Below are 25,311 nucleotides of genomic sequence, written 5' to 3'. Positions count from 1 at the left end.
GATCACGGGTGCTTGAGCATCTGTGGGCGCGTACGTCTGCTGGAGGCAGCGTTAGTCCGATACGGGGGATACAGGTGCCGGCAAAGTGGAAAAGCGGCGGAGCCTCCACGGGCAGCGCCGCGAGTCGCTGTCTTGCTGTGCCTGTGCGTGCTCCTCGCCGTGCCTCAGTCTTCAAGGATGGTAGCCGTGGCAACTAGCACCGTCACGCCGGCGGCTCACCTGGCACCTGGGCCATTCCTCCCCGACCCCCTCTCTTTGCAGCATCGTCGTCGGCCACGCCGCCTTATCTTTTGAGTGAGCGTGCGGCTCTCCGGCTCATCTCGCCTCTCCTCCGGCTCACTCCTCTCCGCATCTCGACTCTCTTCCTTCCTTTCTGTTTCACGCTCTGCTGCCTCCCCTCCCCCGACCCGCGCGCACATCACGCGCATCTCTCTTACCGGTGTCCCGCTGCCCCAGCCATAACAGCAAGCTGAGTACGCGCACACGCACTCGTGTTCTCTTCTCTCGACCCCACACCGCCACCATGCAGATCTTCGTGAAGACGCTGACCGGCAAGACGATCGCGCTGGAGGTGGAGCCGAGCGACACGATCGAGAACGTGAAGGCCAAGATCCAGGACAAGGAGGGCATCCCGCCGGACCAGCAGCGCCTGATCTTCGCCGGCAAGCAGCTGGAGGAGGGCCGCACGCTCTCGGACTACAACATCCAGAAGGAGTCCACGCTGCACCTGGTGCTGCGCCTGCGCGGCGGCGTGATGGAGCCGACGCTGGTCGCGCTGGCCAAGAAGTACAACTGGGAGAAGAAGGTGTGCCGCCGCTGCTACGCCCGCCTGCCGGTGCGCGCCACGAACTGCCGCAAGAAGGCCTGCGGTCACTGCTCCAACCTGCGCATGAAGAAGAAGCTGCGCTAGGCGGCGATGGCTGTGCCACGGCAGGCATGAGCGGCCACCCGCTTGTGTGCGCCCGCACGCGCTGCCCCCTCCTCTGGCAATGTCCTTTCATCTTTCTCATTTGTGATTTACCACTTCCCTGACGGAGAATGCACGATCATCTGCACTGGGCGGCTACTTCTGAGTGCGCGCCGCAAGGGGGGTCGTAGGACTCTCGTTGCGGGTGGTGGCAGGAGCGAGAGCGCGCAGCGAGAAAAGGAGAAAGCGCCCCTGAAGCTTTCACGCACGCTGCTCTACCGACTAGCGACTCTGTGCCGTGCTGGCGGCTCGGCTGCGTAAGTGGCGCGTCGTGCTGCAGCGCCTCGCCACCCGCTGTCGTATGAGGTGTGTAAAGCGTCACTCTCTCCCCGCATCTCCCCCTCCCCATCCGAGCTCCTCCGCTCTCACATGACCCGTTCTCCACCGCGCATTCGTCCCCCTCTCGCTCTCTGCTTCGCCCTACGCCCTGTGCTCTTGCACCTGCTCCGAGCGTCACAGACGCTGACCACACAAGCTCATCCCCTCCCCTCTCCACCCACACAGACGCATCCTTTTGTTTTTCCTCTAGCTTCATCGCCTATCGACCATCATCGTGCTTTTCCATCCTCCTCTCCGCGCAGACCCTCTCTCCCTCTCTCTCTGTGTTGCCGCTGTCCTTCCACCTCTGCTCACCGCTCTCTCTTCTTTCTGCACCTTCGCCACCATGTCCGCTGTCTGGGCCCAGGTGAGGCAGACGGTGGAGTCCGAGTGGGATAAGACGATCGTACCGGCCATCTCGGCCTACATCGAGGTACCGAACCAGAGCCCGCAGTTCGATCCGGAGTGGGCCACCAATGGCCTGCAGGAGAAAGCCTTTGGCATCCTCATTGATTGGATGAATGCGCAGAACGTGCAGGGGCTCACGTACGACTTTATCACCGCGGATGGCCGCACGCCGTTCCTCCTCGTCGAGATCGCCGGCACCGAGCCGACCAAGAACACGGTGCTTATGTACGGCCACATGGACAAGCAGCCGCCTCTCCGCCCGTGGGCGGAGGGTCTCGACCCCCACAAGGCGGTCGTGCGCGATGGCAAGCTGTACGGCCGCGGTGGCGCCGATGACGGCTACGCGCTCTTTGCCGCCGTCACCGCCATCTCGTCGCTGCAGCGCCACGGCATCCCGCACGGCCGTGTCGTGATCACGATCGAGGCCGGCGAGGAGTCCGGCAGCCCGGACCTGGGCTACTACATGGAGCGCTGCAAGGAGCGCATCGGCAAGGTGGACCTCATGGTGTGCCTGGACAGCGGCAGCATGAACTACTCGCAGGTGTGGCTCACGACGTCGCTGCGCGGCGTTGCGATCGGCGAGCTGACGGTGCAGACACTGACGGAGAGCATGCACAGTGGCGTCGCCGGCGGCGTTGTGCCGGACACGTTCCGCATCACGCGCGACCTCCTCAGCCGCATCGAGGACTGCAAGACGGGCGAGGTGACGATCCCGGAGGCCCACTGCGAGATCCCGCCCTACGCGGCCAAGGCGGCGGAGGCGATGAAGGCGGTGCCGTTCAAGGAGCAGTTTGCGATGGCGGCGGGCGTGGCGACGGTGCCTGGCGACAACGTCGAGCTGGCGATTCAGAACTTTTGGAAGCCGAGCCTCACCGTGACGGGCGCCAACCTGCCGGACCCGCAGATCGCCGGCAACGTCATCCGCACCCACACGACGGTGAAGCTTTCCATGCGCCTGCCCCCCCTGGTGAAGGCCGAGGCTGCACTGCAGGCGATGAAGCGCATCCTGGAGGCAGACCCGCCGTACGGCGCCAAGGTGACCTTCAAGAGCGTGGGCGCCGGCAACGGCTGTGCTGCGCCGGAGCTGAAGCCGTGGCTGCGGGAGGTGCTGCACGAGGGCAGCACCGAGGCCTTCGGCAACACGTACGCGTGCCAGGGCATGGGTGGCGCCATCCCGTTCATCGGCATGCTCATCGACATGTATCCAGAGGCGCAGTTCGTCGTGACGGGTCTCCTCGGCCCGCAGAGCAACGCGCACGGGCCGAACGAGTTCCTGCACATCCCGTACGCTAAGGGGTTGACGTACAGCATCGCGCGCGTCGTGGCGGCGCACCTCCACAACACGCCCAAGTGAGGCAACGCGCCACGTGCCGGGGGCGGCAAAAGAGGGCTGCAGGGGAAGCGACGAGAGGAGCACCGGGCGTGATGGGCCAGAGAGGAGGGATGGGGGAGGCGAGAGGGCCCCCGTGGCGACCGTCAAGCCCCAGCCCCTTCCCATCTCACCTCCTCGCATCCTGCTGCTGCTACTGGTGCTACGCTGTTTCTCTCGTCGCTGCCCGTGGGCATTTCGCTGGTGCTTCCTCCTTCGCGCACTTTTTCTTTCGACCCACGCAACGCGCCACGGGAGAACTGAGCGGCCGGTGGAGGAGCAGCGGGGTGTGGGGGGTGGGGGGTGCGAGGCGGAGCCGACAGGGCGCGGACTCGGGTGAGCGCGTGCTTGACCGTTCTGGCGTGGGAGGGGAGGTCCTCATACGCTCCCCTGCTGCGTTCCCTTCCCTCTCTTCTGCACTTTACCCCCGCACACCCCACATCGGCTACTTTCCCGTGTTGCCCGATGCCGTCCAGCGGGACGGTCGTCTGTGCCCCTCGCCCGCCCTTGTCGAGTTAGGCCGTGGCGCCTCCTCTTCTGTTTTTTGGGCGGCAGTGCGAGCGTTTCTTCTTTCTCTGCGCGCTTCCCCCTGCTTGGATGTGGTGGTGGTGATGGTGCGCGCACATGCAGAACTGCTCGGCGTGTTGGCACCGCTACGGAGCGGCAGCATACGACCGAGGTCACCACCCGCGAAGGTCGAGCTGCGTATTTCCTCTTCAGGGTTTTTTTTTCGCGTAGATGTGCATGCGCCAATGTCTCGTATCGACGCAGAGTTTCACGGACACGCTAAAGGAGGGGTTGACGTATTCCATGCGCAGCGAGGCTCATTGGCGCCCAAATACGGTTTCTGCTGGCTGTGTGGAAGGCAGAAGTGTTTGGAAGGAACCACATCCGCAATCCCTGTGATGTCGGGAGATACCTCAGAGCGTGGCATCTCACTGTTCAGTACACCGACGCTCGGCGGGAAAGCCACGTATCCCCATACCTCACCCTGCCAATGCCGAGCCACCTCTGGTGGTGGCATGGCCTAGTGCCTACGACGTAGCGGGGCCAGAGCAACCTGCGATGGCGAAAACGCTTGTGCCATCCACGTGATGGGCAAGGTGTCAGCGTGGCTGTGAGGCGGGCGGGCAGAGTGTGAGGCAGCGGCCACGCTCAGGTGACTGAGTCGGTGCACGGCTGCGCGTGTGTGCACGATCACTCTGCTTGCACCGAGACCCGTGACGGCGGGAACAGGGTGCGTGGGCCCCATACAAGAGCATACATGTGTGCATGGTCGGATGCCTGTGCACGGACAAGACGCGAAAAAACTCTGGTAGGCTCGCTTCAAGGTGTCCCCTCTTTGTGAAGCTGCTGTGAGTAGCGGGTGTATCCTGGAGCTGCGTGATCACCCATTCGTTGCCGGTGTCTCGTGCCTGTGGTGTGCGTCTCCAGGCTTCACGATATCACGCGCCCTTCCCTCTTTCTCTTATTGTTCCACCCATCGGCTCTCTTCTTATGTCTCTTCTGGGGGGCTGCGCACTGAGGCATAGTCTCACGCTCTCACTTCCAGGCTTGCTGAAGTGTCTTCGCCGGCGCGAGTGCTACCCAAGAGGTGTGGTACGGTGATGCCCGGAGACGCAGACTTTAGTGTCCTTACGGATCCTACCGCTTCCGAGACGCGTTCGTGAGCGCACAAAGAAACCCAAATAACGCCGCAGTTCATGTCCGAGTCATGAGAAAACTGGGCGAGGGAAGGCGGGGTCACTCTGGTGTGTTCTTACGAGTCCGGCCCCCCCCTCAACATAAGCACACACACAGAATAAAGTGTAGTGTGATACCCGTTACGCTGCCAGAGCGCTTCCCTTCGTCTCCAGCGACACTCTCCACCACCCATGACACCCATGCGAGGCTCCTGTCCTCTTCTACGACCTCCAATAGGCTTATCTCTTCTTTCTCCTCCTCGTCTGCCCTTATGCCTCTCGCCTTGTCATCACTCTATGAATGCATCTCCGCTTTCCATACACGTCGAACTGGGCAGGTGCACTAGCATCTTAGGAGGTGGCCATTCACGTACACGCACGCGCATACATACACACCCTCTCACTCTCCTGTAATACACTCCTGTGTGAGTGTGTGGGCGGGCTCGACTGCACTTCTTGGATCACTGATTGACTCCCGCTCGCTCACGGTGTGTGCGTCGTTCTCTGCCCCCTCCCTCTGCCCTTTGTGGGTGCATGTGGCTGCTCTCTTCAGCCTGGCCCTTCTGCATCATTTTTCTCGTCTCTTTTTGTTGTTTTTGTTTGTCGTTTGGAGGGGGCGCGCAAATCTTGTGTTGCTGCGAGGCGGTGCTGACGCGCATACAACCGCAGACACTGACATCCCCGTCCCCTTCCCTCCCTTAGCATCTGCTTTCTTTTATGGTTGCTCTTGCTGCTCCTCTTTCCCGACAAGGTTGTCTCGTCTCACTCTTTTTTGTATCGGTGTTAACGTATGGGTGGTGGGTAGGTGTGTCCCAGGGTGCCCCCCCCTTTTCCCGGCAAGTGTGGTGTACTTCTAGTGACCATGTGTCACGGCGGAGTTAGAAGTTAGCCAGCCTTCTCCACGCACTGCATCTTTTTTTTGTCGTTTTTCTTTTGCTTGTTCCCCCACCACCACCACCATCCACTCACACACACATACACACGTCATACACCTCTCACCCTCTGTTCCAGTTGGTCTTCATCTCCCTTATTCATCGCTCTGCCTCTGCGGCGGTTGCTCACGAACAGCCTAGCAGGTGGAGTGGGCAAACCAAAGAACCAGAAAAAAGGAGGGTACAGAGGAGAGCTAGCAAAAAGACCAACTAAACCAGCGTGAGCGGTGAAGTCTCTCCGTTTTTGTGTGTGTGTGTGAGTGCCTGTGTGTGCCCCTGTTTCCTTTTTTTTTCTTATAGCCTCGCGCCAACTGCTTCTCTAACTGTTCGTGACTCTTCCTCTCTTTGGTGCGTTTTTCATTTATTTTCTAGACCGTATAACGACTCCTCTGTTCCCCTCGGAGCTGGCACGATTCAATAATCGACGGAATATTTCTCTCCCTCCATTGTGGCCCATATTTCATCAACCTACTGCACTGTCACCCAGCGGTTTCCCTCCCCTCCCTTCGACGATCAACAGTTGTGTGTGCGTGTGTGTGTGTGTGTGTGTGTGTTTATAGCTCCGTGTGGGGGTCTGTGGGTGCTTCCCTTGTTTTCCCCCGTTTAGCCGTCGGTGGACGTTTCAGCTGCAAATCGCTTCTCGTGTGGGTCTGCGCTGCGCGCACTTCTGCTTTAACGTTTTCCTCCTGGCCTCTTCCCCCCCCTCTTCCCCTCACTCCTCTCTTCTTGGGGTCTGGTGTCCCGTGAATTCGTTAGCTCAACGTCTCGTGTGCCTCTTTTATGGGATTCATCCGTGCGTTCTTTTGTTTCTTTTTTACGCTAATCCGTCATCTATCGTGCCTATCTTCCTCGTGGGCGACTGCGTCTGAGTCGGCGTGTACGGGCTTGGTGCCACGAAGCACTCTTCGTCGGCACCGCGACGCTTCGCTCCGGCCACGGCAAGTCGCGCCCCCTCCCCGCCGTAAAGTGTCTGGCACGGATACAAGTGAGCCACAGCGGTCAGAACTGGAAAACGAAGAGAAGTCGGCGGTGGTCCTACTCTCACGCTCCGAAGCAGTAGCAAGCCTACCGCGTTTGTTTGTTTTGTTTTGTTTTCTTTCTTGTAGCATGGAGTGCATCAACCAAGAGAACGCGAGCGCACGCTCGGCAACTAACGTGGCCAGAGGTGTAGATGAACCAACAGTAGCTACAGTCCCGTTCTCACCGCTGCAGGTGGAGCTGCAGAGGTCAGACCCACTCTCGAGATCCCTCTGTGAGCCGGTGCAACGCTCTCAGTCGTCGGCGTCCAACGCCGCTGAAGCCAATGACACCGATGTCCCGCCCCTCCTTGGCGGCGACCCGGCCGCGGCGCGCTCCTCCTCTATCATATCCTCACACGACGCGTCGTTCTACAGCAGCCTCATGGTGAGCCGGGCAGAGAACCTGGATGCGCTGGAGAGCTGTACGAGTCGCACTGGGCGCAACTTAATTTCACCGTCCACAGGTGCGGCAGCAGAGAGATACGCACATGAGCAGTCGCCTTCAGCCGAGCCGCGCCTCTCCACACCCGGGCCCCGACTAGCTCCAAACTCTGCGGATTCGCACGGCGGTAAAGAGGAGGTTGCGCCCAACGCAGAGGCAGAGATCGCCTCAGAGCAACCCGTCTCATCCGGTGCTGCGGTGAGGACAGTGGAGTCAGGCGTGGCAGCAACAGGCCCCCACAGCGTTGGTGCCGAAGACCACAGCAGCGGCTCGCAAGCGCACGCGCACAAATGTCTGGCGTCGCCAGTCGGCAATGTGAAAACGCTTGAGGAGCTCCTGGACTGGCGCTCGCACCTTTCCGCTTGGAAGCAGTCTGTGGGCGCGCACGAGAGCCACAATACAGATGGCAACGACAACACTGTAAAGCACATGTGCAACGATCAGGCAAGCGAAGGGAATATGGTTGGACGTGTGAATCGGAAGGGGGCGCCGGCGTCGGAGGGCTCGCAAGTCTCTTCGCGCTCAGAATGTCTGCAGGGCTGCCATGGTGGCTGTCACAGAACTCCAGCAGCCTCATCATCCTCTCCTAGCACGGACGCGATTACGCCAGCCGAGAGTAACGCCGCTGGTGGGGACACCATAGCGGTAGCCCACAACCCTCAAAGCCAACACAGCCACCCCTCCAGCGGCGCGGCCAGCCAGACGGAGGTGGTAGATACCTTCTTTACCAAGGAGTCCTCGAGCGCCTCCTCCTCGCATCCTCGCAGTCCGGCGCAGGTGGACGGACACCCCTGGAGCACACAGCTAAATGCCCATCTAGAGCAGCACCTCTCTACGGGCGAAAATCTTGCCACACAAGCGCCGCCCACAGCTCACGTCACCATCATCGACGGCCGGGTCTTGAGGGAAGGAGGAGGAACGGGCAAAAGCGGTAGACCACGCGGTGCCGGCCCGCCAACGTTGTCGTCGTCGCGGTGTCTGGAAGTCACAGGATTGGAGGATCATCATCCACCAAGCAGCACTGGGCACAGTTCGCCTTACAGCCACCCCGCTCTCACGCACGGAGTTGAGCGCCGGCCATGGGTGCGTAGTGCTCTGCCTCCATCAGCACACACGCCCATTCTCCTGCACTCCTCGCCGGTAGGCGGCTTTGACGGCTGCCGAAGCCGCGACAACTGGAACAACCCTCACTCCGGAAGCAATAAGAGCACAATCAGCAGTGCCGGCATTCAGCGCCAGCACTCCCGCGAGGAGTCGCTGTCGCAAGCAACGCCGCGTACGCCGGAGTCCTGGCGCCACAAGGTGAAGGCGATGCCTCCTATGGTGAAGCCGTTGAGGGAGCTGGCAATGGAAGAGGAGTATCCAGTGTTTGCGGTGCCGGTCGATGAGGAAACTAACAAGGCCGTGGTGGCGTTCGTCTCTGGGTTTGTCCTGCTCATCTGCCTGGGGTTTATCTGTGCCATGTGACGGCGCGTTCACGACGACGCAATAATGCATGCATCGCCCCATCCACGTTGTACGCGCGCCAGAGAGAGAGAGAGCGGCGGAGACGCAGGAGGAGGAAGAAAACCTCGCTATATGCATCAGATCCTCGTCTTCTGAGAAAGGTCCACCTCCGCCACCCTTCCCTTCACTGTGGGTAGTCTTTTTTGTGTGAATCTGCGCTAAACTGGACAGGGTAGGGATGTGTCAGTGAAACGCGCAGCGCCCTCTTTTTTTTCCTCTCCTGTACCACCGTGCCTCACTTGCGTGTTGTATCTCCGTAGCGTATTGTGTGACCTTCTCCGTGGGTCGGTGCCCTTTTCGTCCACGCAAAGTACGCGCTGGTGATGATGCTGCCGCCTCGACGTGTGCGTCCACCTTCACATCCGCGTGATTTCCTTTTGTAGAAATCTGGGTTGTGTGTCTGTACTGCTTGATATTTTGTGTGCGTGTGTGTGTATGTGTGTGAGGTGGTTTAGCCACATTGTTTTGTTTCTTTTTTTTTTTCGATCACGTGCGCGCTGTGTATTTCTCCGCAAGCCTTCCACCTTCTCCACCCGGATGTGTTTGTACCCCGCACAATGAGTTGTTCAGTCATGTGGTGACGGAGAGTAGGCAACGTCAAATAGTGCGACAAAACACAAAACACAATAACGGCAGCGCAGCTCGATTACCGTCTCTGCCGCCTCTTCGCCTCGCTCACAGAGTGTGGTAAGGAAGAGGGGGAGTGAGAGAGAGAAGCACCAGACGTGGCAAGAGAAGAATGGTGTGCGGCGCTTTTTTGCTAACAAGCCTCATCAGCAAGCAAGTGGCAAGGTGATGAGCTGCGCGTGCTCTCGGACGCCTTTCCAATGGCGTGCGTGTCATGCATGCCTAAGTCGATCTAAATGTGGCGCCTTTGCGGCTTGTTCGACAAGAATCGATGTGCCGAGTTGCTCGGCAGGCCTTTGACTCTCCGTTTTTCTTTAATTATCATTACTTGCACTCTGCCTATTTCGTCGCTCCTCCTCCCTCTTCTCTGATCACCTACAAAACAACTTCGCTACACACTTACTTGTACAAAAAACATATTCGTGCACGGTAACGGCACGGTCCCATCTCGCTGTATATGCTCACAGCTAGCACACGTCACGCCAGGACACTGTTCTCTAGTAGTCTGCGACGTTGTCTCCTTCATTTGAGTATTTGCACACCCCTCCATCTCCATCTCCTCTACTCTCTTGACAGGATATACGCACCGCAACACACTGGTGTTCGCCTTGTGCCACCATCGTTATCATACATCAGCATCATCGTCATCATCTGCGCTCGCTGTTTTGAACGCTTTCTCCCCATACACACACACGCGCGCACTTCCTCTTTCCGTTCACCTCGCGCCTGTGACTGTTTACTGATACAAGCTGGCTTTTGTTTGTCTGTTCGTCTATTTCCTTTCTCCTCCTACCCCCCGCCTCCTGTTCGCCGTTGTGTGTGTGTGTGTGTGTGCTTCTCCTCTTCTTGGTGGAAGTCTACCCGCTTGGTCACCCTTCAAATAAAAAAAAACAACGAAAGAGGCAAGACCCGCCCCCGTCCGCCCGCCACCCCCTTCTCCTGCCCTCGTCTTGTCCCCCCTCCCTTCTCTCGCTCCTCGAGGTATACGCAACAGTGGAAAGCCTCTCGGACGCCATCTCCTGCAGTCCTCCCCCCCCCCATCTTATTACTTCTTCTTCGCACGCTTGTTTTCTGTCTTCGTTTTCTTTCTTACAATTGAACACCCGCTTGGCTCTCTCTGCTCCCTCGACTCCCACCCCACCCCTCTACGCCCCACACGTCCTCCATTGTTTTTGTGCCTCTATGCACACGTGAGCAGACAGCCACTGTCATACGCCGGCCGGTAGTCTGTAGAGGCTTGCTTCCCGCTTCCTCTCGTCCGTTTCGTGTATCCTGGTGCGTTTGTTTGCTTCTGCACGCAGGCTTTGGTGCTTCCCCCCTCCCTCCCTCCCTCCCTCTCCCTCCGAAGCAGGCACACCTTTATGTATAACGCGGCTGCTTTCTTCGTTGTAGGGACTGTGAAGGTGTGTCTCTGAACCGCACCCACACGATACGGAACTTAACTAGGTTCTCGCTTCCTTTTTCTTTCTGTGTGTTTTCCGTTTCTTGCAGACGTTCCGAACACCGACAAAGACGCCGACATCTCGCAGCACACGGCTGCCTCCCCCTCCCCCTCAGTGCCCTCTTATCATTTCCGTCTCCTTTTCCTTTTCGTGTGTACTTTCTTTTTTTGTGGTGTCCGCCCGCTCTCTCGCTCCGCCTCCCTTGCCCGGAGCAAATTACTCGCGGAAGTCGCCACTTATCGAAGTGAGCCATCCTTCGCAAGCAGTAGGCAAGATGTCGCATGTGCCCGCCGTGCTGTGGCGTATGGAGTTGTGGCTGAATGCTCTCTTCATTTACGCAGCTTTCACCACAGTCGCGGCGCCGTCCTCGTGCGGGCACAGCCAGGTCGTCCAAGAGCAAGGTCACCTCCCTCTCACATACGCAGCGCTGCGCAACAATGGCAACGGTCTGCGCTATCAGGTCGAAATGGGCCTCGAGCGATGGAATGGCTCGGCCACCGCCGAGCAGCGTGCCGTCGAGCCACAGGCCACCGTCACGATCAGCAGCGGCAGAGAGGACTCGGAGTGGGCCCCCATCCGCATTGCTGTCTTCATGCCCGATCTGGAGGACGAATCGAAGTACTGCACAGCCATTGGCCAGATGCGCCCCGATTCCAGCGGCTCCCTGGTGCCGTGCACCAGCAACGCTGATCTCTTGACGGATGCGAAAAAGGCTGTGCTGATCAACTCTATACTACCCCAGGCAGTCAACATGCACGCGCAGCGACTAAAGGTGCGTCGGCTGGCGGCCAGCACCTCCATCGTCGTGAACTCCATGCCGGGGTCATACTGCGGCTCCTTCACCGTCCCGACAGCGCACCGGACAACGGGCGTGCCGAACGCGGATTTTGTCGTCTACGTGGCAGCGGGTCCGACATCTACTCCGAAGAGCTTCATTGCGTGGGCTGTTACTTGCCAGTATTACCCCAACACGGCCACGATCACGAGCCGCCCAGCTGTGGGGGCGATGTACTTTAACCCGCGCTACCTCCCGACATCGGTAGGGGAGACGCAAGAGCATATTGACCGTTATGGAGGCAACCCGTCTGGTAGCACGAATCGTCTTCGCCGCGTTGCCGCTCATGAGCTGCTGCACGCGCTCGGCTTCACCTCAAGCGTCTTCAAGGCACGCGGCATGTTTGCCACCGTCCCGTCTCTGCGTGGAAAAAGGAACGTACCGGTGCTGAACTCATCGTCTGTGCGCGCGGCTGCCAAAGCCAAGTACGGCATCTCTGACGCAGAGGTGTTTTATGGCGCCGAGCTGGAAGATCAAGGCGCGCCGGGCACGGCACTTTCGCACTGGAAGCGCCGCGCCGCGAAGGATGAACTGATGGCTCCTGTGCTCAGTCTGGCGCGCTACAGCTCCTTGTCGCTCGCTGCCCTGGAGGATATGGGCTTCTACAAAGTCGACTTCAGTAAGGCGGAGCCTGTTGCCCTCGGCGCCACCGCAGGGGGTAAGCTCTTCACAGAGCCGTGCTTGACGGAAGGCACCTCCAACACCCCTACGGTGTTCTGCGACAGCCTCAGCCCCTCGGTGCGCAGCTGCACGGCGGACCGGTTGAGCATTGGTCGGTGCGCCCTCACTACCTACTCCTCGTCTCTGCCAAGCTATGCGCAGTACTTCCCTAATCAGCCGACCCTCGGTGGCTCTCTGTCGCATAGCGACTACTGCCCCGTGATACAGCCCCTCTCCAACACCGGGTGCAGTGGCGGCTCGCTAGGCGCGATGCCGGGCAGCATCACTGGTGACAACGCGCGCTGCTTCGACGCAGACAATTTGCTGGTGAAGTTCACATTCACTCAGCCTGGTGCCATCTGTGCCAAGGTACACTGCAAGAGCGCATCTCGCACCTATGAGGTACTCGTGATCGGCGCGAACAGTTGGCTCTCGTGTGGCGCCGGTGGCACTGGGGTGACGGTGCAGCCAGCAGTGAGTAGCCCCAACGTGTTCGTGGAGGGCGGCCTTATTGCCTGTCCGCCCTACGACGATGTGTGCTACGCGAACCCGGTCGCCTTCGCGGAAGTGGAAGCGGCCCCCACCACCTCCACAACAGCGTCGCCAAGCGCGGCTACAGCTGCTACGCACGGAATGGTCGTTAGCGGCCTTGTTGCTGTCGCTGTGTTGCTCGGTTCGGGCATCTGCTAAGTAGAAGGCGGTGTGGCGGAGACGGGCACTGTACAGCTATACGCGTCTACTGCCCATCCTCTTCTTCCACCACTTCCTACTGCTCCCGTGGGTGTGCCTTCCACGACTGCCTCGCTTATGTGTACGGTGTATGTATGATGTATACATGTCCTTGACAGGTGTACGGAAGGCGAAGCACCGGCACGAGCTTCCCATCACCATTGTCGTCTCGCGCACCTTTCCTTTCTCCCGTCACATGTGACGTGTGCGGGGCAGAGCAGAACAGAAGTAGCGCATGTCAAGCGGAGGGAGGGGGAGACCCCGAGCGAGAGAACGAAGGAGTGCATGGCAGCGCAATCCTTCACAACATAAATAAACTTTTTTCTCCCCCACTCCCCCCACCCCCCCCCGCGCGCACTCTTCCTTCCTTTCGCCACGCTTACGCACGCGCAGGATCGGCTGTCTCGGTGCGACAAGCATTGCGGCCGTCTTGCGTCAGTAGTGCACTCGGTGCCACCTGCCGCCAACAACAACGGCAGCAGCAGCAGCGGTATCAGCACACGCATACGCGACGAGGTGCAACAGACAAAACCACTACTTTACTATGGTTTGTCTATTGTTTTATTCCGGGAAGCCCCCTCACATGCGTATCACCGAGCCCTGCAACACATTTGTTCCTGTTAGCCTCAGCTATGTACATATTGTTCAGCAGCAGCAGCAGCTCTTCCCCTCCCCCTCCTCACTGTTTAGCTTCTATTCTTTCTGCGTTGATTGTGCCCTTTTCTTCCCTCCTCCTCCTAATCCTTCGCTTTCGTTTTTTTTTGTATGTGTGTGTGTTCTGCGCCCGTTTTGCAGCCCCTCTCCCTTATCGGCACTTAGGCGTGCAAAGGCGATTGCTGGCCGGCTCAATAAAGAAGGCGTCACCCCCTGCCCCTGCAAGCCGACGCGCCACCCCGTCACTCACTCCCTCTATAAGCATCTCTTCGCCATCGCTGTGCTAACAACGTCTCTCCCGTGCTCATCAGGCTCAAGTCAACGCGACACATATATGTGTATATGTGTGTGTGTGTGTGCGTGTACTACTCCGCTGATGAGAGGGAAGCCGTCGTTTGGCACAGTACCCGGCTTCCGTCACCTGATATTCTTTTCTGAATGTCGTCCCTAAGTCACGAACTCCTCTAGCAGCACCGTATACCGAAGCCCGCCTTCCGTCGAACATCATCTTGACGTGAGGCTTTCGTTTCCTCACGCTGGCCTCAGCCACACGTTGCGCACACACACACACACACCGTTGTGTTTGGCTGCAAGAGCCTACCCCCGCGCACCGGCGAATAAACTCACCAGCCTGCTGCATTCGTTCATCTGTCACTGATTGCATGTGCCCCACATGTACCATCCTTTCCAAGTGCAGGGGAGACCCTGGTTAATCCACGTCGATGTGGTGCCGGAATACAAGACAACGGTGCACCTCTGCGGCAGCCTCTCTAGGGATGTGGTCCACAGCACTCACAACTCGCTTCCACTTCCTCCACCCCACCGCGAACCCCCACATTCTACGTCCGCTCTCCCACACCCAGCGTGCAGCGCGTCAACGGCAGCATCTCGTTATCGGCCCTCTCCCCTCATTACCACCGCCTCGCTTTGAGGCCAGAGCACCATCGCCGCCTCGCACACCACCGTCGGGATCGCAGAGGCAGCTTTCATCCTCTACCTCTCCGCAGCCCCGATTCTCGTAACGTCATCCCCTGGGCAACTACCTGCCAAGTACTTTGGCAACGGCCGCCCCTCCGTCGGCATCCTCAACGCGTCGCCCAAGGGCATCGCCGCCTACCCGCAGACCGTGCACGTCATCAAATACGAGGTGCGGCACGCGCGCAGCCTCAGCGCCAACACCTCGGCGCACAGCACGATCCTCAAAAACCTTCACGGCAATGGCTACGCTCCAGCCAGCCAACACCGCCAAGGTGGCCGAAAAAGCAAAGGTGCAGTTCGGCTGCAGCACGCAGGCCTCTATCAACGCCAACTACAGCTCTGGCACCCCGGCATCCTGCTCAGCAAAACCTACGGCATCGCGTCACGCCGCTTCCGTACGCCGGCCGGCGTCACGCAGGGCTACTAGTCGAGGCGCATCGCGACGTCAGCAGCGGCGCTAGGGTCGCAGACTCGACTCTTTCCACCATTTGCGAGTTCGTCGCCTCCGGCTGAGGTCTCCTGGGTGTGTTATTGCTGACGTAAGCCGCCGGCACTCAGTCTTTTGCTTTCACACCTCTGTACGGAAGCCTTGGCCTGATTTTCGCTCTCTTTTCGTTCTCTCTTCCATGCCCCTCATGACGGGGAACACCTCAGCGTGGCATAAAGGGGAATGGGCATGTTGAATAAAGGTATCTCTTCCGTTTGCATTTGTGCTCCTCGCCTTCCTCTGTACCCCCCCCCTTCCCTGCCCACCTACTCTCGCCCCTCTTCTTTCATTTCTTCCCTATCTGTGGCTTATTGTTCCAACGCGTATTTGTCGCCATATGCGCTCTGGAGGGCAGAGGCGGCAACCCCGTTACCCCGCATAGCGCAGCCATGGGCAGCCTGCAGACGCAGCGAATGCTAAGCGGCGTTGTGCCCCCTGCTCCCTGCCAGAAAGCGAGGCTGCCCTTTAGCCGCTCAACGCGATACAGCTTTTTGCTTGGGAGAGGGGGGGATCATTACTTCCCAATGTTCCCCCCAGCTCTGCCCGCCGCACCCCGCTGCCCCAAAGGAGGGCCCCATTCGCCAGCACCACAAGCACGACGGGATTGGCGGCGCGCCCCCTTTCTTCCGCCCCGCCCCGGCGCGGCGCCCCCCCCCCCGGTCGTTTTGTCCCCGGCGGCCGTTGTTCTGCGCTTGCGGCCTCCGCGGGCGGTGCGGAGGGGGGCACCGGCGTTCCCCGCGCCCCACGGGCCAGGGGCAAGCCGCCCACGCCCCGCGGCGGCAAGGGGTGGGGGGGGGGGGGGGGCCAACCCCCCACCACCTGGCGGCAGCCCCAAAACCGACGCGGGCCGCCGCCCCCGGCCGGGGAGGCCACACCCAAGCCCTGACAGCGGCGCAGGCACCAAAGCGCCCCGCCCAGCGCCAGCCGCACCCCGCCCTTTATTTTCATCACGGCAACGTTTCACTACGTCATTAATTCGAGGTCATGGCTTGGCAAGCTGACCGGCCTCGACGCAACTTGATCAACCGAATCGAATCTCGACCCCATTCGCTACGCGGAGGCCTACCCCAAGAGCAAGGGTATCGGCTGTGTTCTGGTGTACGGCCACAGGAAAGACAAGGCACGCATCTGAGTCACCCTGCAAAGGGCCAACGGTGAGATGCAGGGCGGCATTGTGCCCCCCTGGGCACACAGAAGTGGGGCGCAAACTTGTTCACCATGAAGGATGACAAGGTATGCGGGCATAACGGCATCAGTATGAAGGGCTTCGTCGCGGGTGCTGTTTTGCTCACCTCAGTGTTTCTGAAAATGAAGCGTATGGAGTCCGTCCGCTACGCCTTCTCCTTCGACGAGGAAGTCGACTGCATTGTTGTCCCATATCTTACCTCGCACCTCAAGGAGCACGGCTTCATGACAGACGGCTGCATCACAGAAGAGGTGCGACTCGCATGTCTGTGTGCACTGCGAACACGGGTTTTGCTTCAGGGAAGGTTGAGGTAGAGGGTAAGGTGATTCACTCCTCCTTGGTGGCGAGGAAGAGCTGCAACGTCATCGAGTACACGGCTTCGATCATTCCCAAGATCCGTTAGGCGGTGCTTGGGCTCCGCGAACGGGTCGGGGTGCACGCTAGCCCGCGCCGCTGCCGCGCCGGTCGACTCCCCACACTTGTACCCCCATGCCTACCTGTATGATTGAGTGTGGCAGCGCCGCAAGCACGGTCCCGGCAGTGCGCAACTTCGTTCTCCGCGTTTGTTTCACCGACCCCATCGTGCCCATGAAGACACTTTGATCACCGAAATCGGCAACACTGTACTCCCGAAGATGCGGCAGAAGTGTCTAGACGCCACGGCAGAGCTTTTGAAAACGGTGTTTATCGAATCCCTCAATGCCAGCAAGGAGGCCGCACTCACGACGGGTGTGCGATGCCTCTGCAAGGTTGAGATTGTATGGAAGAAGAGCGACAGCATTGAGTCGGGCCTCTTCCAGGAGTGCCTCGAGATTCCCTTAGTGATTGTGACGCCAGGGTCGATCCAAGTGGGGCACACAGCAAGCGAGCATGTGCATGTGGCCGTGATGGAGCATTGCTGGATCTTAAGCAGGCAACGACTCCGCGTAGGAGGGTAGTTAATTGTCTCTCTTTGTTCTTTTCAGCATTGAAAGCGCTTCGTACTTGTGCCGCCAAGCTTGTGGGACATCCAGATGACGTGCTCTGCGGGTCTTCACAGCATTCGATGTTTGTGTTCTCTCACCTCGACCTTCATTCTTCATTGATCCAGGGAAGGAGGCGCAGCGCGTCTGATATCGGCCTTCCCTTCTACTTTTGTTCTTACTCCTGCTGTTGAGGAACTGCGCGCACCCACGTTGTACGCTTTCTCTCTCTCTTGGTTTTCCTCGCTTGCTCTTTCTCAGTGACTCTCGCTCTTCCCTGATAACCTGTCTGCCATACGATCACGATCCTTGCGCCACTCTAACAACGGCGCTGCTTACGCATGTATTGACAAAGATAGCACGCAAATCCACACACACGCACAGGATAGGCTGCAAGCCACGTGCATGCAGCCGCAGTCCGTAGTAGACAGCTGGTTTGTCGTGAAAGAGGATCCCCGTCTGCTTGGCATGCCGACGATGTGAATGTGATGCACATTAGGGGGCACAGGAGCAACTCACCCGTCTCTCCCCTCTTCCATGCTACCGTGCACCCTTCAGTCCTTTCCTCCGTTCCTCCTGTTTTCATACGGTGTTGCCCTTGACACTCCGCCTAGTTCATGTCGGTCGTCTGATCAGCCACATCGATACACTTGGCGGGACTAGCCTGTCATGTGCGCGCATTTGCGACACTGTTGCCTTTACTCTGTACACGGCGTCTGTGCAGTGGAGCCTCTGTGCGCACCCGCCCCTCACACACAAAAAGTGACGGAGCGTGTCGTGGCTTCATTTTTGGTCTGGTGTGTGTCTAACTTCTCTCGCCCTGACGTTGTTTTCCTTTTGTCGACGGGTACACCATCATTCTTCTCCCTGTTTATCTTCTCAAAATCTTCTCGTGCCTGCTTCGTTCTTTTCCTCAGTCTCGCGGCCGCCTTTCTCTAGCGGCGGTTCAGTCGGCGTTATGTGTGTGTGTGACTCGGTTCTCTTATGCGTCTGCTTCTCTCCGTCCTCTTTTTTTTTCCTCTCTCTCTCCCTCTCTGTCGGTATCTAGTGTGCTCTCCTGTGCTTCCCTCTCCCCAAACAAGGGTTGCTTACATCCCTGTTGCACTCCGTAACGCAGCTGCTTGAACGGCTGCTCGCTCTTCAAAGGGAGCGCAAGTAAGAGAGAAAGAAGGCAAGATCTGCGGTTTCATGAATGCCCAAGTTATATGCCCCTCCACCCAGCCACATTTATGTTGAGCGCAGCAAGTTGCGATGCCCGTCTTCCCACGCTTGTTTACGCCAGAGCGCGCCGCTACTAACGCAACCGCTGGCGGGTGCATGGCTCATCACAGGCGAACTCTTCCAGAACCACCCACCTTACGCTCCTCGTCGAATAGCACGCGTGAGCTTTTGCAGCCGCGGCAAGCGCCATCGCAGGTGCACACACCAGCACATCCGCCCGCCCCCACGCCTGTAGCAGAGCCGTCATCGTTGCGGCACATTGGCAGCATGCAGCCAAGAGAGTCGAACCGCTCCGCCTCAACAGCGATGTCCTTGGAGTTCTCGGGCAGCCGGGCTAGCGGCGAAAATGGCCCCCAGCGCCAGCAGCGCTGCTTGGTGTCTGGCCGATTGCCTGCAGCTGTGCAGCTCGGTGAGCCCGAGGCCCATGTGCTGGCGCGCTCTCCGCAGCGTCGGCCCAGTTTGCCGAGCGCTGAAGTAGTCGTCGCGGCTTCTGGTGACGCTGTGAATGAAGAGGACAGTGTCGCTCTTGGGCCAGAACGCAGCCTGCACTCGAGTGAGCTTCAAGAGGCAAGAGAGAACCGTCGATTCATGAACTTACATCGCCGTGCTCGGCGCCAGCGCGGTCGTCAAGGGAGCTCCAGTACCAACTGTCTTCCCACAACGCCGCGGCACACCGAGTCAGGCACACCCTCCAACGCTCAAGAGGGACCCCAGCATCACCGTCGCGAGCATCTTCACCACACCCCCTTCACTTTGCTGCCGCGCTATTCTGGCCTGACACCGCAAAGTTTCACCACAACAAATGGTGCTGAAGTGCGGTGCGGAGGTCACAGAGGTCGCATCCTGGACAGCTCGTCTCTCGTATTGCCGCAAGCCCACCGAGAGCGGGCAGGAAGTGTGCCGTCCAGGTCGGTGCGCTCCGGCCAAAGCCCCAGGATAGTGCATGCTGGTGCTCCTTCAAGCACCACAATACCCAATACAGCACAATCGGTGGTGGGGGGTGCTCGTGCGGTGGCGCTCAGTGAAGCAGCGGGCTCCATCGCCCAATCAGGCGACGTCGAAGGCCCCCGAGCAGACATCATCATTTTGGTCTCTTCTCAGGGAATCCAGCTCACCACGTCCAAAGACGCCCTCCGCCGTGAAGCTCGCCGCTCGGCATCGCTCATGTCCGTGCGTAATGCGCGTTGCGCAATCCTGCACTCCGATCAAGTTCTGGAAGCGGGGGAGGCGGCGGCTTCAAGCACATCACGAGTTGCCACTACAGCATCGCACACATCAACTCATGACAGCGTCTCTACACGGCGAGAGAGGCGTGCAGATGCGCTCCATTGCGAGGAAGAGGGCCCGTTGGAAGTCACTCAGAGTTCATGCTGTGCAGCCGCAGCTCCGTGGCGGCTGCCCGTGCTGACGACGATGAGCGAAGGAAATGCAACGCAGCCCACACGTCGCCACTACCCCCCGTCTCTCTCGTCTACCAGTGGCGCTCCACAGTTGCAAGGGCCTCCAAAGGGCGGTGCGGATGGATTGGTGGTTGATAGTAAGAACAATAACATCACCGCTAGCGCACACTCACGTCAACGCAGTGCATCGCCGGTACAGTCATTGCCCTTCAAGACATGTGAGCATACCGATACAGCGAGTGCATTGAGCAAAGCCCCATCTGCTCTATCAAGGGACAATGCACCTGCACGTGGAGAAGGCGATGACGGTGCCATGAGCCGTCCAGAAAATCGCAGGAGTCCGAGCAGTATGCGGCACAAGAGGTCTCTGAGTGGCTGGCCGCAATCCCCTCGTGACGATGCTGTTTCAGCGACTCCGTCCCGTGTGCCGTCGCAGTCGCAGATGGTCTCGAATCACCAGATGCTGCTGTCCTTTTTCTCCGGTGAGTTTCTGGAGGATACACCGCAGTCAACGTTCGGGGACTGCCCCGCCACTGGCGAACCGACGCCGCCCCGCAGTGGGTCACCGGTGTCCGCGCTGTGGCGCCGAGTCAACAGTTCCAGGGCTCTGCACCCTGCTTCCAGCGCGCGCCGCCTGCTGAAATCGTCCCCGCAGAGGCACAGCAACGACTTCAATGTCTTGGAGCGTGGGGACGGCAACGTCTCGGCCGACTTCTCTCAGGCGTCCGGGTACAACTTTTCGCCCTTGGGTACTTATCTGCCGCCGCCGTCGACGGATTCGCAGCAGCGGCCGCAACCTCCCCGTCCTGCAAGCATCGGTCCCGAGTACGCCGTTTTCCGACCTTTGGTGCGCTTTATCTCCAACGATATGGCCAGCCATCACACAACGCTGGAGGAGGACCAAAGTTTTGGCGCAGGTGAGAGTGTTGAGCTCAACGACGGCAGGCAGAGTGGGCATCAAAAAGCTGCAGACGCATCCAGTCCAGCCTCACCCCACACCATTTCCATCGCAGAGTCGGCTATCACGCTGGCAGCGCGCAGAAATGCCGCTACCGATGCTGAGAGAACACCGCAGCCCCAGCCGGAAGTCCGCCTTCGCCTCCCTGTCGCCAAGGAAGGGGTGGCGTTGTTGAACCATATACACAATGTGCCGCCGCAGGGGGAGTTGTACCGGCTGCTCCGAGTGTACCGCCGCGAGTGGCTGCATCCGTTTCCTCAAGCTCTGCGTGATCCTCCACTTGCTGTGAGGCTAGCGGATGGCGCCGAGGCCAGTGAGACCATTGACGAAGACGAGTGTGCGAGTGACTGGGAGGACTACATTAACGGCGCCACGAGCGGGGCCGGCCGCGGCCGCCGCAGTGACAGCACTTGGGGCACAGCAAACGCTGCAACGCACCGTTCTTATGCGCGTCGACGTGGCGGCCGCGGCGGTCTTTATCGCTATCGCACCCCTTTCGCAGCCACTGCCGCTGTCGATGTGCCGACAGTAGAAGTTAATGCAAGCCATCCCCACGAACTGTACAGTCGCCTTGTGAGTGACCCTGTCGACTGTGCTGTGGAGGTCGTTCACCCTGGCGCGGCGACCGCATCTGCAGCGTCTTTTATGCGATCCTTGAGTGTTCCTTGCAGCGCGCGACAAGCTGGAGGCCGCGGTGGTGTCCATGTGGATCGGTCCTCGGGCGCCGCCGTGCTTGGTGTCTCTCGAGGTAGTCGCCTCAGCGGTGGCGGTCGCTCAGCCTGTGAGGTGAGTTCGAGTCGAAGCAGCAGTCAGGGCAACCCTACTCACGGGGACGGCGCCATGCCTGTGCCTTCGCGTAGTGGCGCTGAGGTGGTGGCGAACGGCTTCTACAGCGCCGAGGCTCGCGCGAGCAAAGCGCAACAGGACGAGCTGCAGCGCCGAAGAGCCGTCGCCGAGTACGGAGAAGCGTCGTACTACAGCCTGGAAGCACCCACGGACGGCGCCGCACAGATGAATGGCTTGTAAAGCCCCTCTAGCGTTCACGTGCTAGGCGTCGCGAAGGCGGCAAGTCTCAGCGACATCCTGCACGAGGAAGAGCAACATATGCAGGGGCTCATGCAGCTCCCACAGCTGAACCGTGCGCAGTGCGCGGCGGGGGGCAGCGAGCCCGTGCGGCGCCGTGTCTCTGCGTTGACGATGGTCTCACCTCAGTCGGCACCAGCACCGCTACAAGGCTGGATGCAGCATAGGTGTTGTTAGCTGCGGAAGCGCCAGCGGGTAAAGCTGCCTTGAGACTGTGAGGTGGATGATCTTGTGACCGGCGCAGCAAGTGTGGCTCCCGGAACTCCTGGTGCGACGGACCTCTGTCGGCGATGCACCCTGGGAGCAGGGCCTGCGCGGCGGCAAGCCACGAAGCCCCGTAGCACCTGTGGCAAATCAAAAGCGCCGGCTGCGCGATCACCGGTCAACTCCACGGGCTGTTCCGAGAGGCCAGGAGCCGGAGCAGACGGCGAACACCAGAGACAGCAGTCGTGTTCACCATATCCCTGTAACAGCGAGACCAACTCTCCTGCAAGCACAACGGCTTCGGTTACACCGACCACGAGAACCAGTGGTGCATCAAGCTCAGGGCAGCATCCCAGAAGCTCAAACGAGCCAGCCGCTTTATCTGCTGGCGGCCTGGCGCACGCGCACGATTCATGGGGCAGCCAAAACGTCTTCGTTGCCGATGACTTTACTCCAATGTCGCGTGCGCCTATCTGAGAGAGTCACACACACACACACACATATACAGCGAGAAAAAGAGAGGAGAGGATGATGCCGCCAACACCAGATATGCTGTTCATATGAGTCTGTGGCTCTTGTTGATGGGCTCAGCGACTGCATCTTTTTTTTTTTTCATTCTCCCCTGGTGGTTGCCAGCGTTTTTGTCCTTTGTTGAAGTACGACTCTCAGCCTTTCAACGCTAATGCTAGTCTGCCACACCCGTTTGCCATGCTCAGGCTTTGAAAGGCAGCCGGTGTATTTCTCTTTCTCGTCATTCTGCTCTTCTGCTTGCCTCGGCTGCTTGGCTGCGTTGGCGTGTGTTGTTCGATGCAAGCACACACACACGTGTGCCCCCTACATCTTTTTTTCCCCTGCTTGTCCGCATGCATTGCGCTTTTCGATGCTGTCGCGCTGTCTCTTCGACTCCTGTGTCCTTTGCTTGTCTGTTTCCGTCCCCTCTGTTGTCCGTGTCTGTGGTTCGCGTGCGGGCATGTGTACACGGTGGTGCCACGTAGTTCTCGCTTTCCTTCCATCCCTTGCTCCCTTTTGTCCCGTAAGATTCTTACTTCGCCTCCATGGAGGAGCACAACGCAGCGAAGGAAAGAGGTGATGTTACCTCTTCCGCGTACTTCATTGTGTGTGTGCCGATCGGCACTCATCTCGGCTCTCTACTCCTTGATATTTTGTGTTTGTGTGTGTGTGTGTGTGTATGTGCATCGCTGCACATGTATCCGTGCGTGGATACGTGTCTGCGTGCGTTACTCTCGAGGGAACACCGCTTTCGCCCCTCTCAATCGGAACTGCTCACGAATACACCGCGAAGAGTTGCAAAACAAAAAAAACGATATATGGCTCGAACGCACGTGCGTTGGCCTCATCCGGCGGATGTGGTGAAACGAGGTCGGCCATACACAACAGCAAAAGAAGCAGTGAAACTGTCGTCGCAGCAGACGAGTCGTGCGCCTGAAATCCGCATTCTTCTAGCGCGTTCCTCTTTTTTGTCTTCTGGTCCTGTATGCGCTTAGCGCAAGCCCTTCCTCGTTGCTGTTGCTTATTCTCTCTCCCCCCCCGCCCCACCCACCCCCGCGGCTACAGCACTCATCATCATCCCTCGTCTGTCTCCGCTGGCGAATGGACTTCATCGTAGGTCAAAGGAATTGCATGTCATCGCCAGCAAGGAGCAGCAGCGTAGGGTCTTTGTCTTGCTCCCTCCCCCCTCCCTCTCTCCTCCCCCTCCCCTGAGAGCTCTACACAGACGACACCCGCATGCGATGCTGCCACCGTGGGCCGGCGGAGGAAGATGTCCGCTGGCGCATTCAAGGCGTGGGAGAGGGGCCGCTTTTCCCCGTCCGTGTAGGCTTTGTTCATAGTCGTCTTTTGCGAAGGTCGTGATGTGCTTGATGCGGGTGCGAGTAGTCGTGAGGGTTTCCGCATCCGCGCGTGGCGTGGCCCTCCCCCTCCCCCCTTCGCAGACACTACCTTTTTTTGTTTTGTTTTGTTTCTGGGCTGGCTTTCGCGCGATGCGCTGCTTACTCGGATAGAGAGCAGCAAGCTGTCACCCGAAAGTTTTTGTGCTCCGGCGTGTTTCTTCCCCGCTCTGCCTCATCCTCCTCCCTCTCAACTTGTCTTTTCGATCATATTTGTTTTGTGTGTGTGTGCGTGTGTATTACAATACCAAGACATGCCTGTGTCTGTGTTAGCATCGTGTGCCTGCACGTGTCCCTTGCGCATTTTTTTCATTAGTATTATAACCGATATGTGCTTGTATGTGTTTCCCCTTCCTACGAATACGACAGCTGCTACTTCTGCAGCCTTCCCCCACCACAGCCCCCTTCCCTCCTCTTCCCTCTTTTCTCTTGTGATTCGCGTCTATCCCTGCCCGCGAAGACAGGTGTCACTGTTGTTGCCTTCCTTTGCTGTTTGTCTTCGGCCAACACCACCACCACCCCTCCATCGTGCCGATGGCTTTCCTTTCTCTGCTCCCTTCGCCTCCGTGTGCATGTGTCTGTTCAACTTGAGAGTGGTTGTGTGCCTAGCGTGGCTGCGCACTTCTCAGGCACATTCACCTCTGCGAGTCGACGCCTACGGGCGGAGGGAGTGAGGCAGAGGAAAGGAGATGGCGTGGGAGGGAGGTGAGTGTCTTGCCCTTCCGCCTCTCTACCGTCACCTTTTCCCTCCGCCACCCCCTCCCCCTCTGTCTCTGAGTCTTTCCTCATCCGTTGAAGCAAGTGTGCCCCTTTTTTTTTGCCGCACCGGCGACGATGGCGATTCCACCCCGGTGTGTCTCCCTTTTTTGTTGTTTTTTTGCCGTCGGTGTTAATGCTCCTTCTCGACACGACAGATGCACGTGCGACGGCTGTGCGCAGCCCCTCTGAGCAGCGAGCAGAACGAACACCAACAAACGAAACAGCTGCATAGAACGCATGCTTGGGGAGGAGGGAAGGGGGAGGGGATTCTCTCACTCTCTGTCTCCCCCCCCCTAACCCATCTCTCTGCTGTGCTCATCATGTTGCCTCTGCGGCCTTTTCGTTTAGGCCTGTGACCTGTCTTCGTACCATGTCATGGAACCAAGCAAACATCAACAGTGAGAAGCAGAAAGAACGCTTGCGCGTCTTTCCATGCGTTGCAGCAGTCGCAGCCCTTGGTGCGTCCTCCGTCTTCTGCTTTATGTGCATATGTGTTGTTTTGTGTGACAGCACTGTGCGGTATGCGCCTAGCCATGGGCGGAGTACCTCTGCATCCTCATCGCTCGTGCCCCCGCC

The 25,311-nt window shown here is 59.0% G+C and overlaps 5 protein-coding genes across 5 annotated transcripts; all 5 read left to right on the top strand.

The window, feature by feature from the left end:
• Positions 1-523: 523 nt before the first annotated feature.
• On the top strand, positions 524-910 carry LINJ_31_2070 (ubiquitin-fusion protein; the record flags this gene model as incomplete). The annotated part of the gene is made up of 1 exon (XM_003392669.1): positions 524-910. One exon carries the CDS (start codon positions 524-526, stop codon positions 908-910), a length of 387 nt encoding a protein of 128 aa, XP_003392717.1.
• Positions 911-1,631: 721 nt separating this feature from the next.
• Positions 1,632-3,047, top strand: LINJ_31_2060 (succinyl-diaminopimelate desuccinylase-like protein; the record flags this gene model as incomplete). Its single annotated transcript, XM_001467461.1, has 1 exon — positions 1,632-3,047. One exon carries the CDS (start codon positions 1,632-1,634, stop codon positions 3,045-3,047), a length of 1,416 nt encoding a protein of 471 aa, XP_001467498.1.
• A 3,409-nt stretch (positions 3,048-6,456) lies between these two features.
• On the top strand, positions 6,457-8,604 carry LINJ_31_2050 (hypothetical protein, unknown function; the record flags this gene model as incomplete). The annotated part of the gene is made up of 1 exon (XM_001467514.2): positions 6,457-8,604. One exon carries the CDS (start codon positions 6,457-6,459, stop codon positions 8,602-8,604), a length of 2,148 nt encoding a protein of 715 aa, XP_001467551.2.
• Positions 8,605-10,986: 2,382 nt separating this feature from the next.
• Positions 10,987-12,897, top strand: LINJ_31_2040 (GP63-like protein, leishmanolysin-like protein; the record flags this gene model as incomplete). Its single annotated transcript, XM_001467457.1, has 1 exon — positions 10,987-12,897. One exon carries the CDS (start codon positions 10,987-10,989, stop codon positions 12,895-12,897), a length of 1,911 nt encoding a protein of 636 aa, XP_001467494.1.
• A 5,557-nt stretch (positions 12,898-18,454) lies between these two features.
• LINJ_31_2030 (hypothetical protein, unknown function) lies at positions 18,455-21,808 on the top strand (the record flags this gene model as incomplete). The annotated part of the gene is made up of 1 exon (XM_001467456.1): positions 18,455-21,808. One exon carries the CDS (start codon positions 18,455-18,457, stop codon positions 21,806-21,808), a length of 3,354 nt encoding a protein of 1,117 aa, XP_001467493.1.
• Positions 21,809-25,311: the final 3,503 nt, after the last annotated feature.

This window comes from Leishmania infantum, chromosome 31, assembly GCF_000002875.2.
Source record: "Leishmania infantum JPCM5 genome chromosome 31".
NCBI classification, from domain to species: Eukaryota; Euglenozoa; class Kinetoplastea; order Trypanosomatida; family Trypanosomatidae; genus Leishmania; species Leishmania infantum.
Note: the sequence above shows the minus strand (reverse complement) of the source record. Positions and strands in the feature narration are given on the sequence as shown.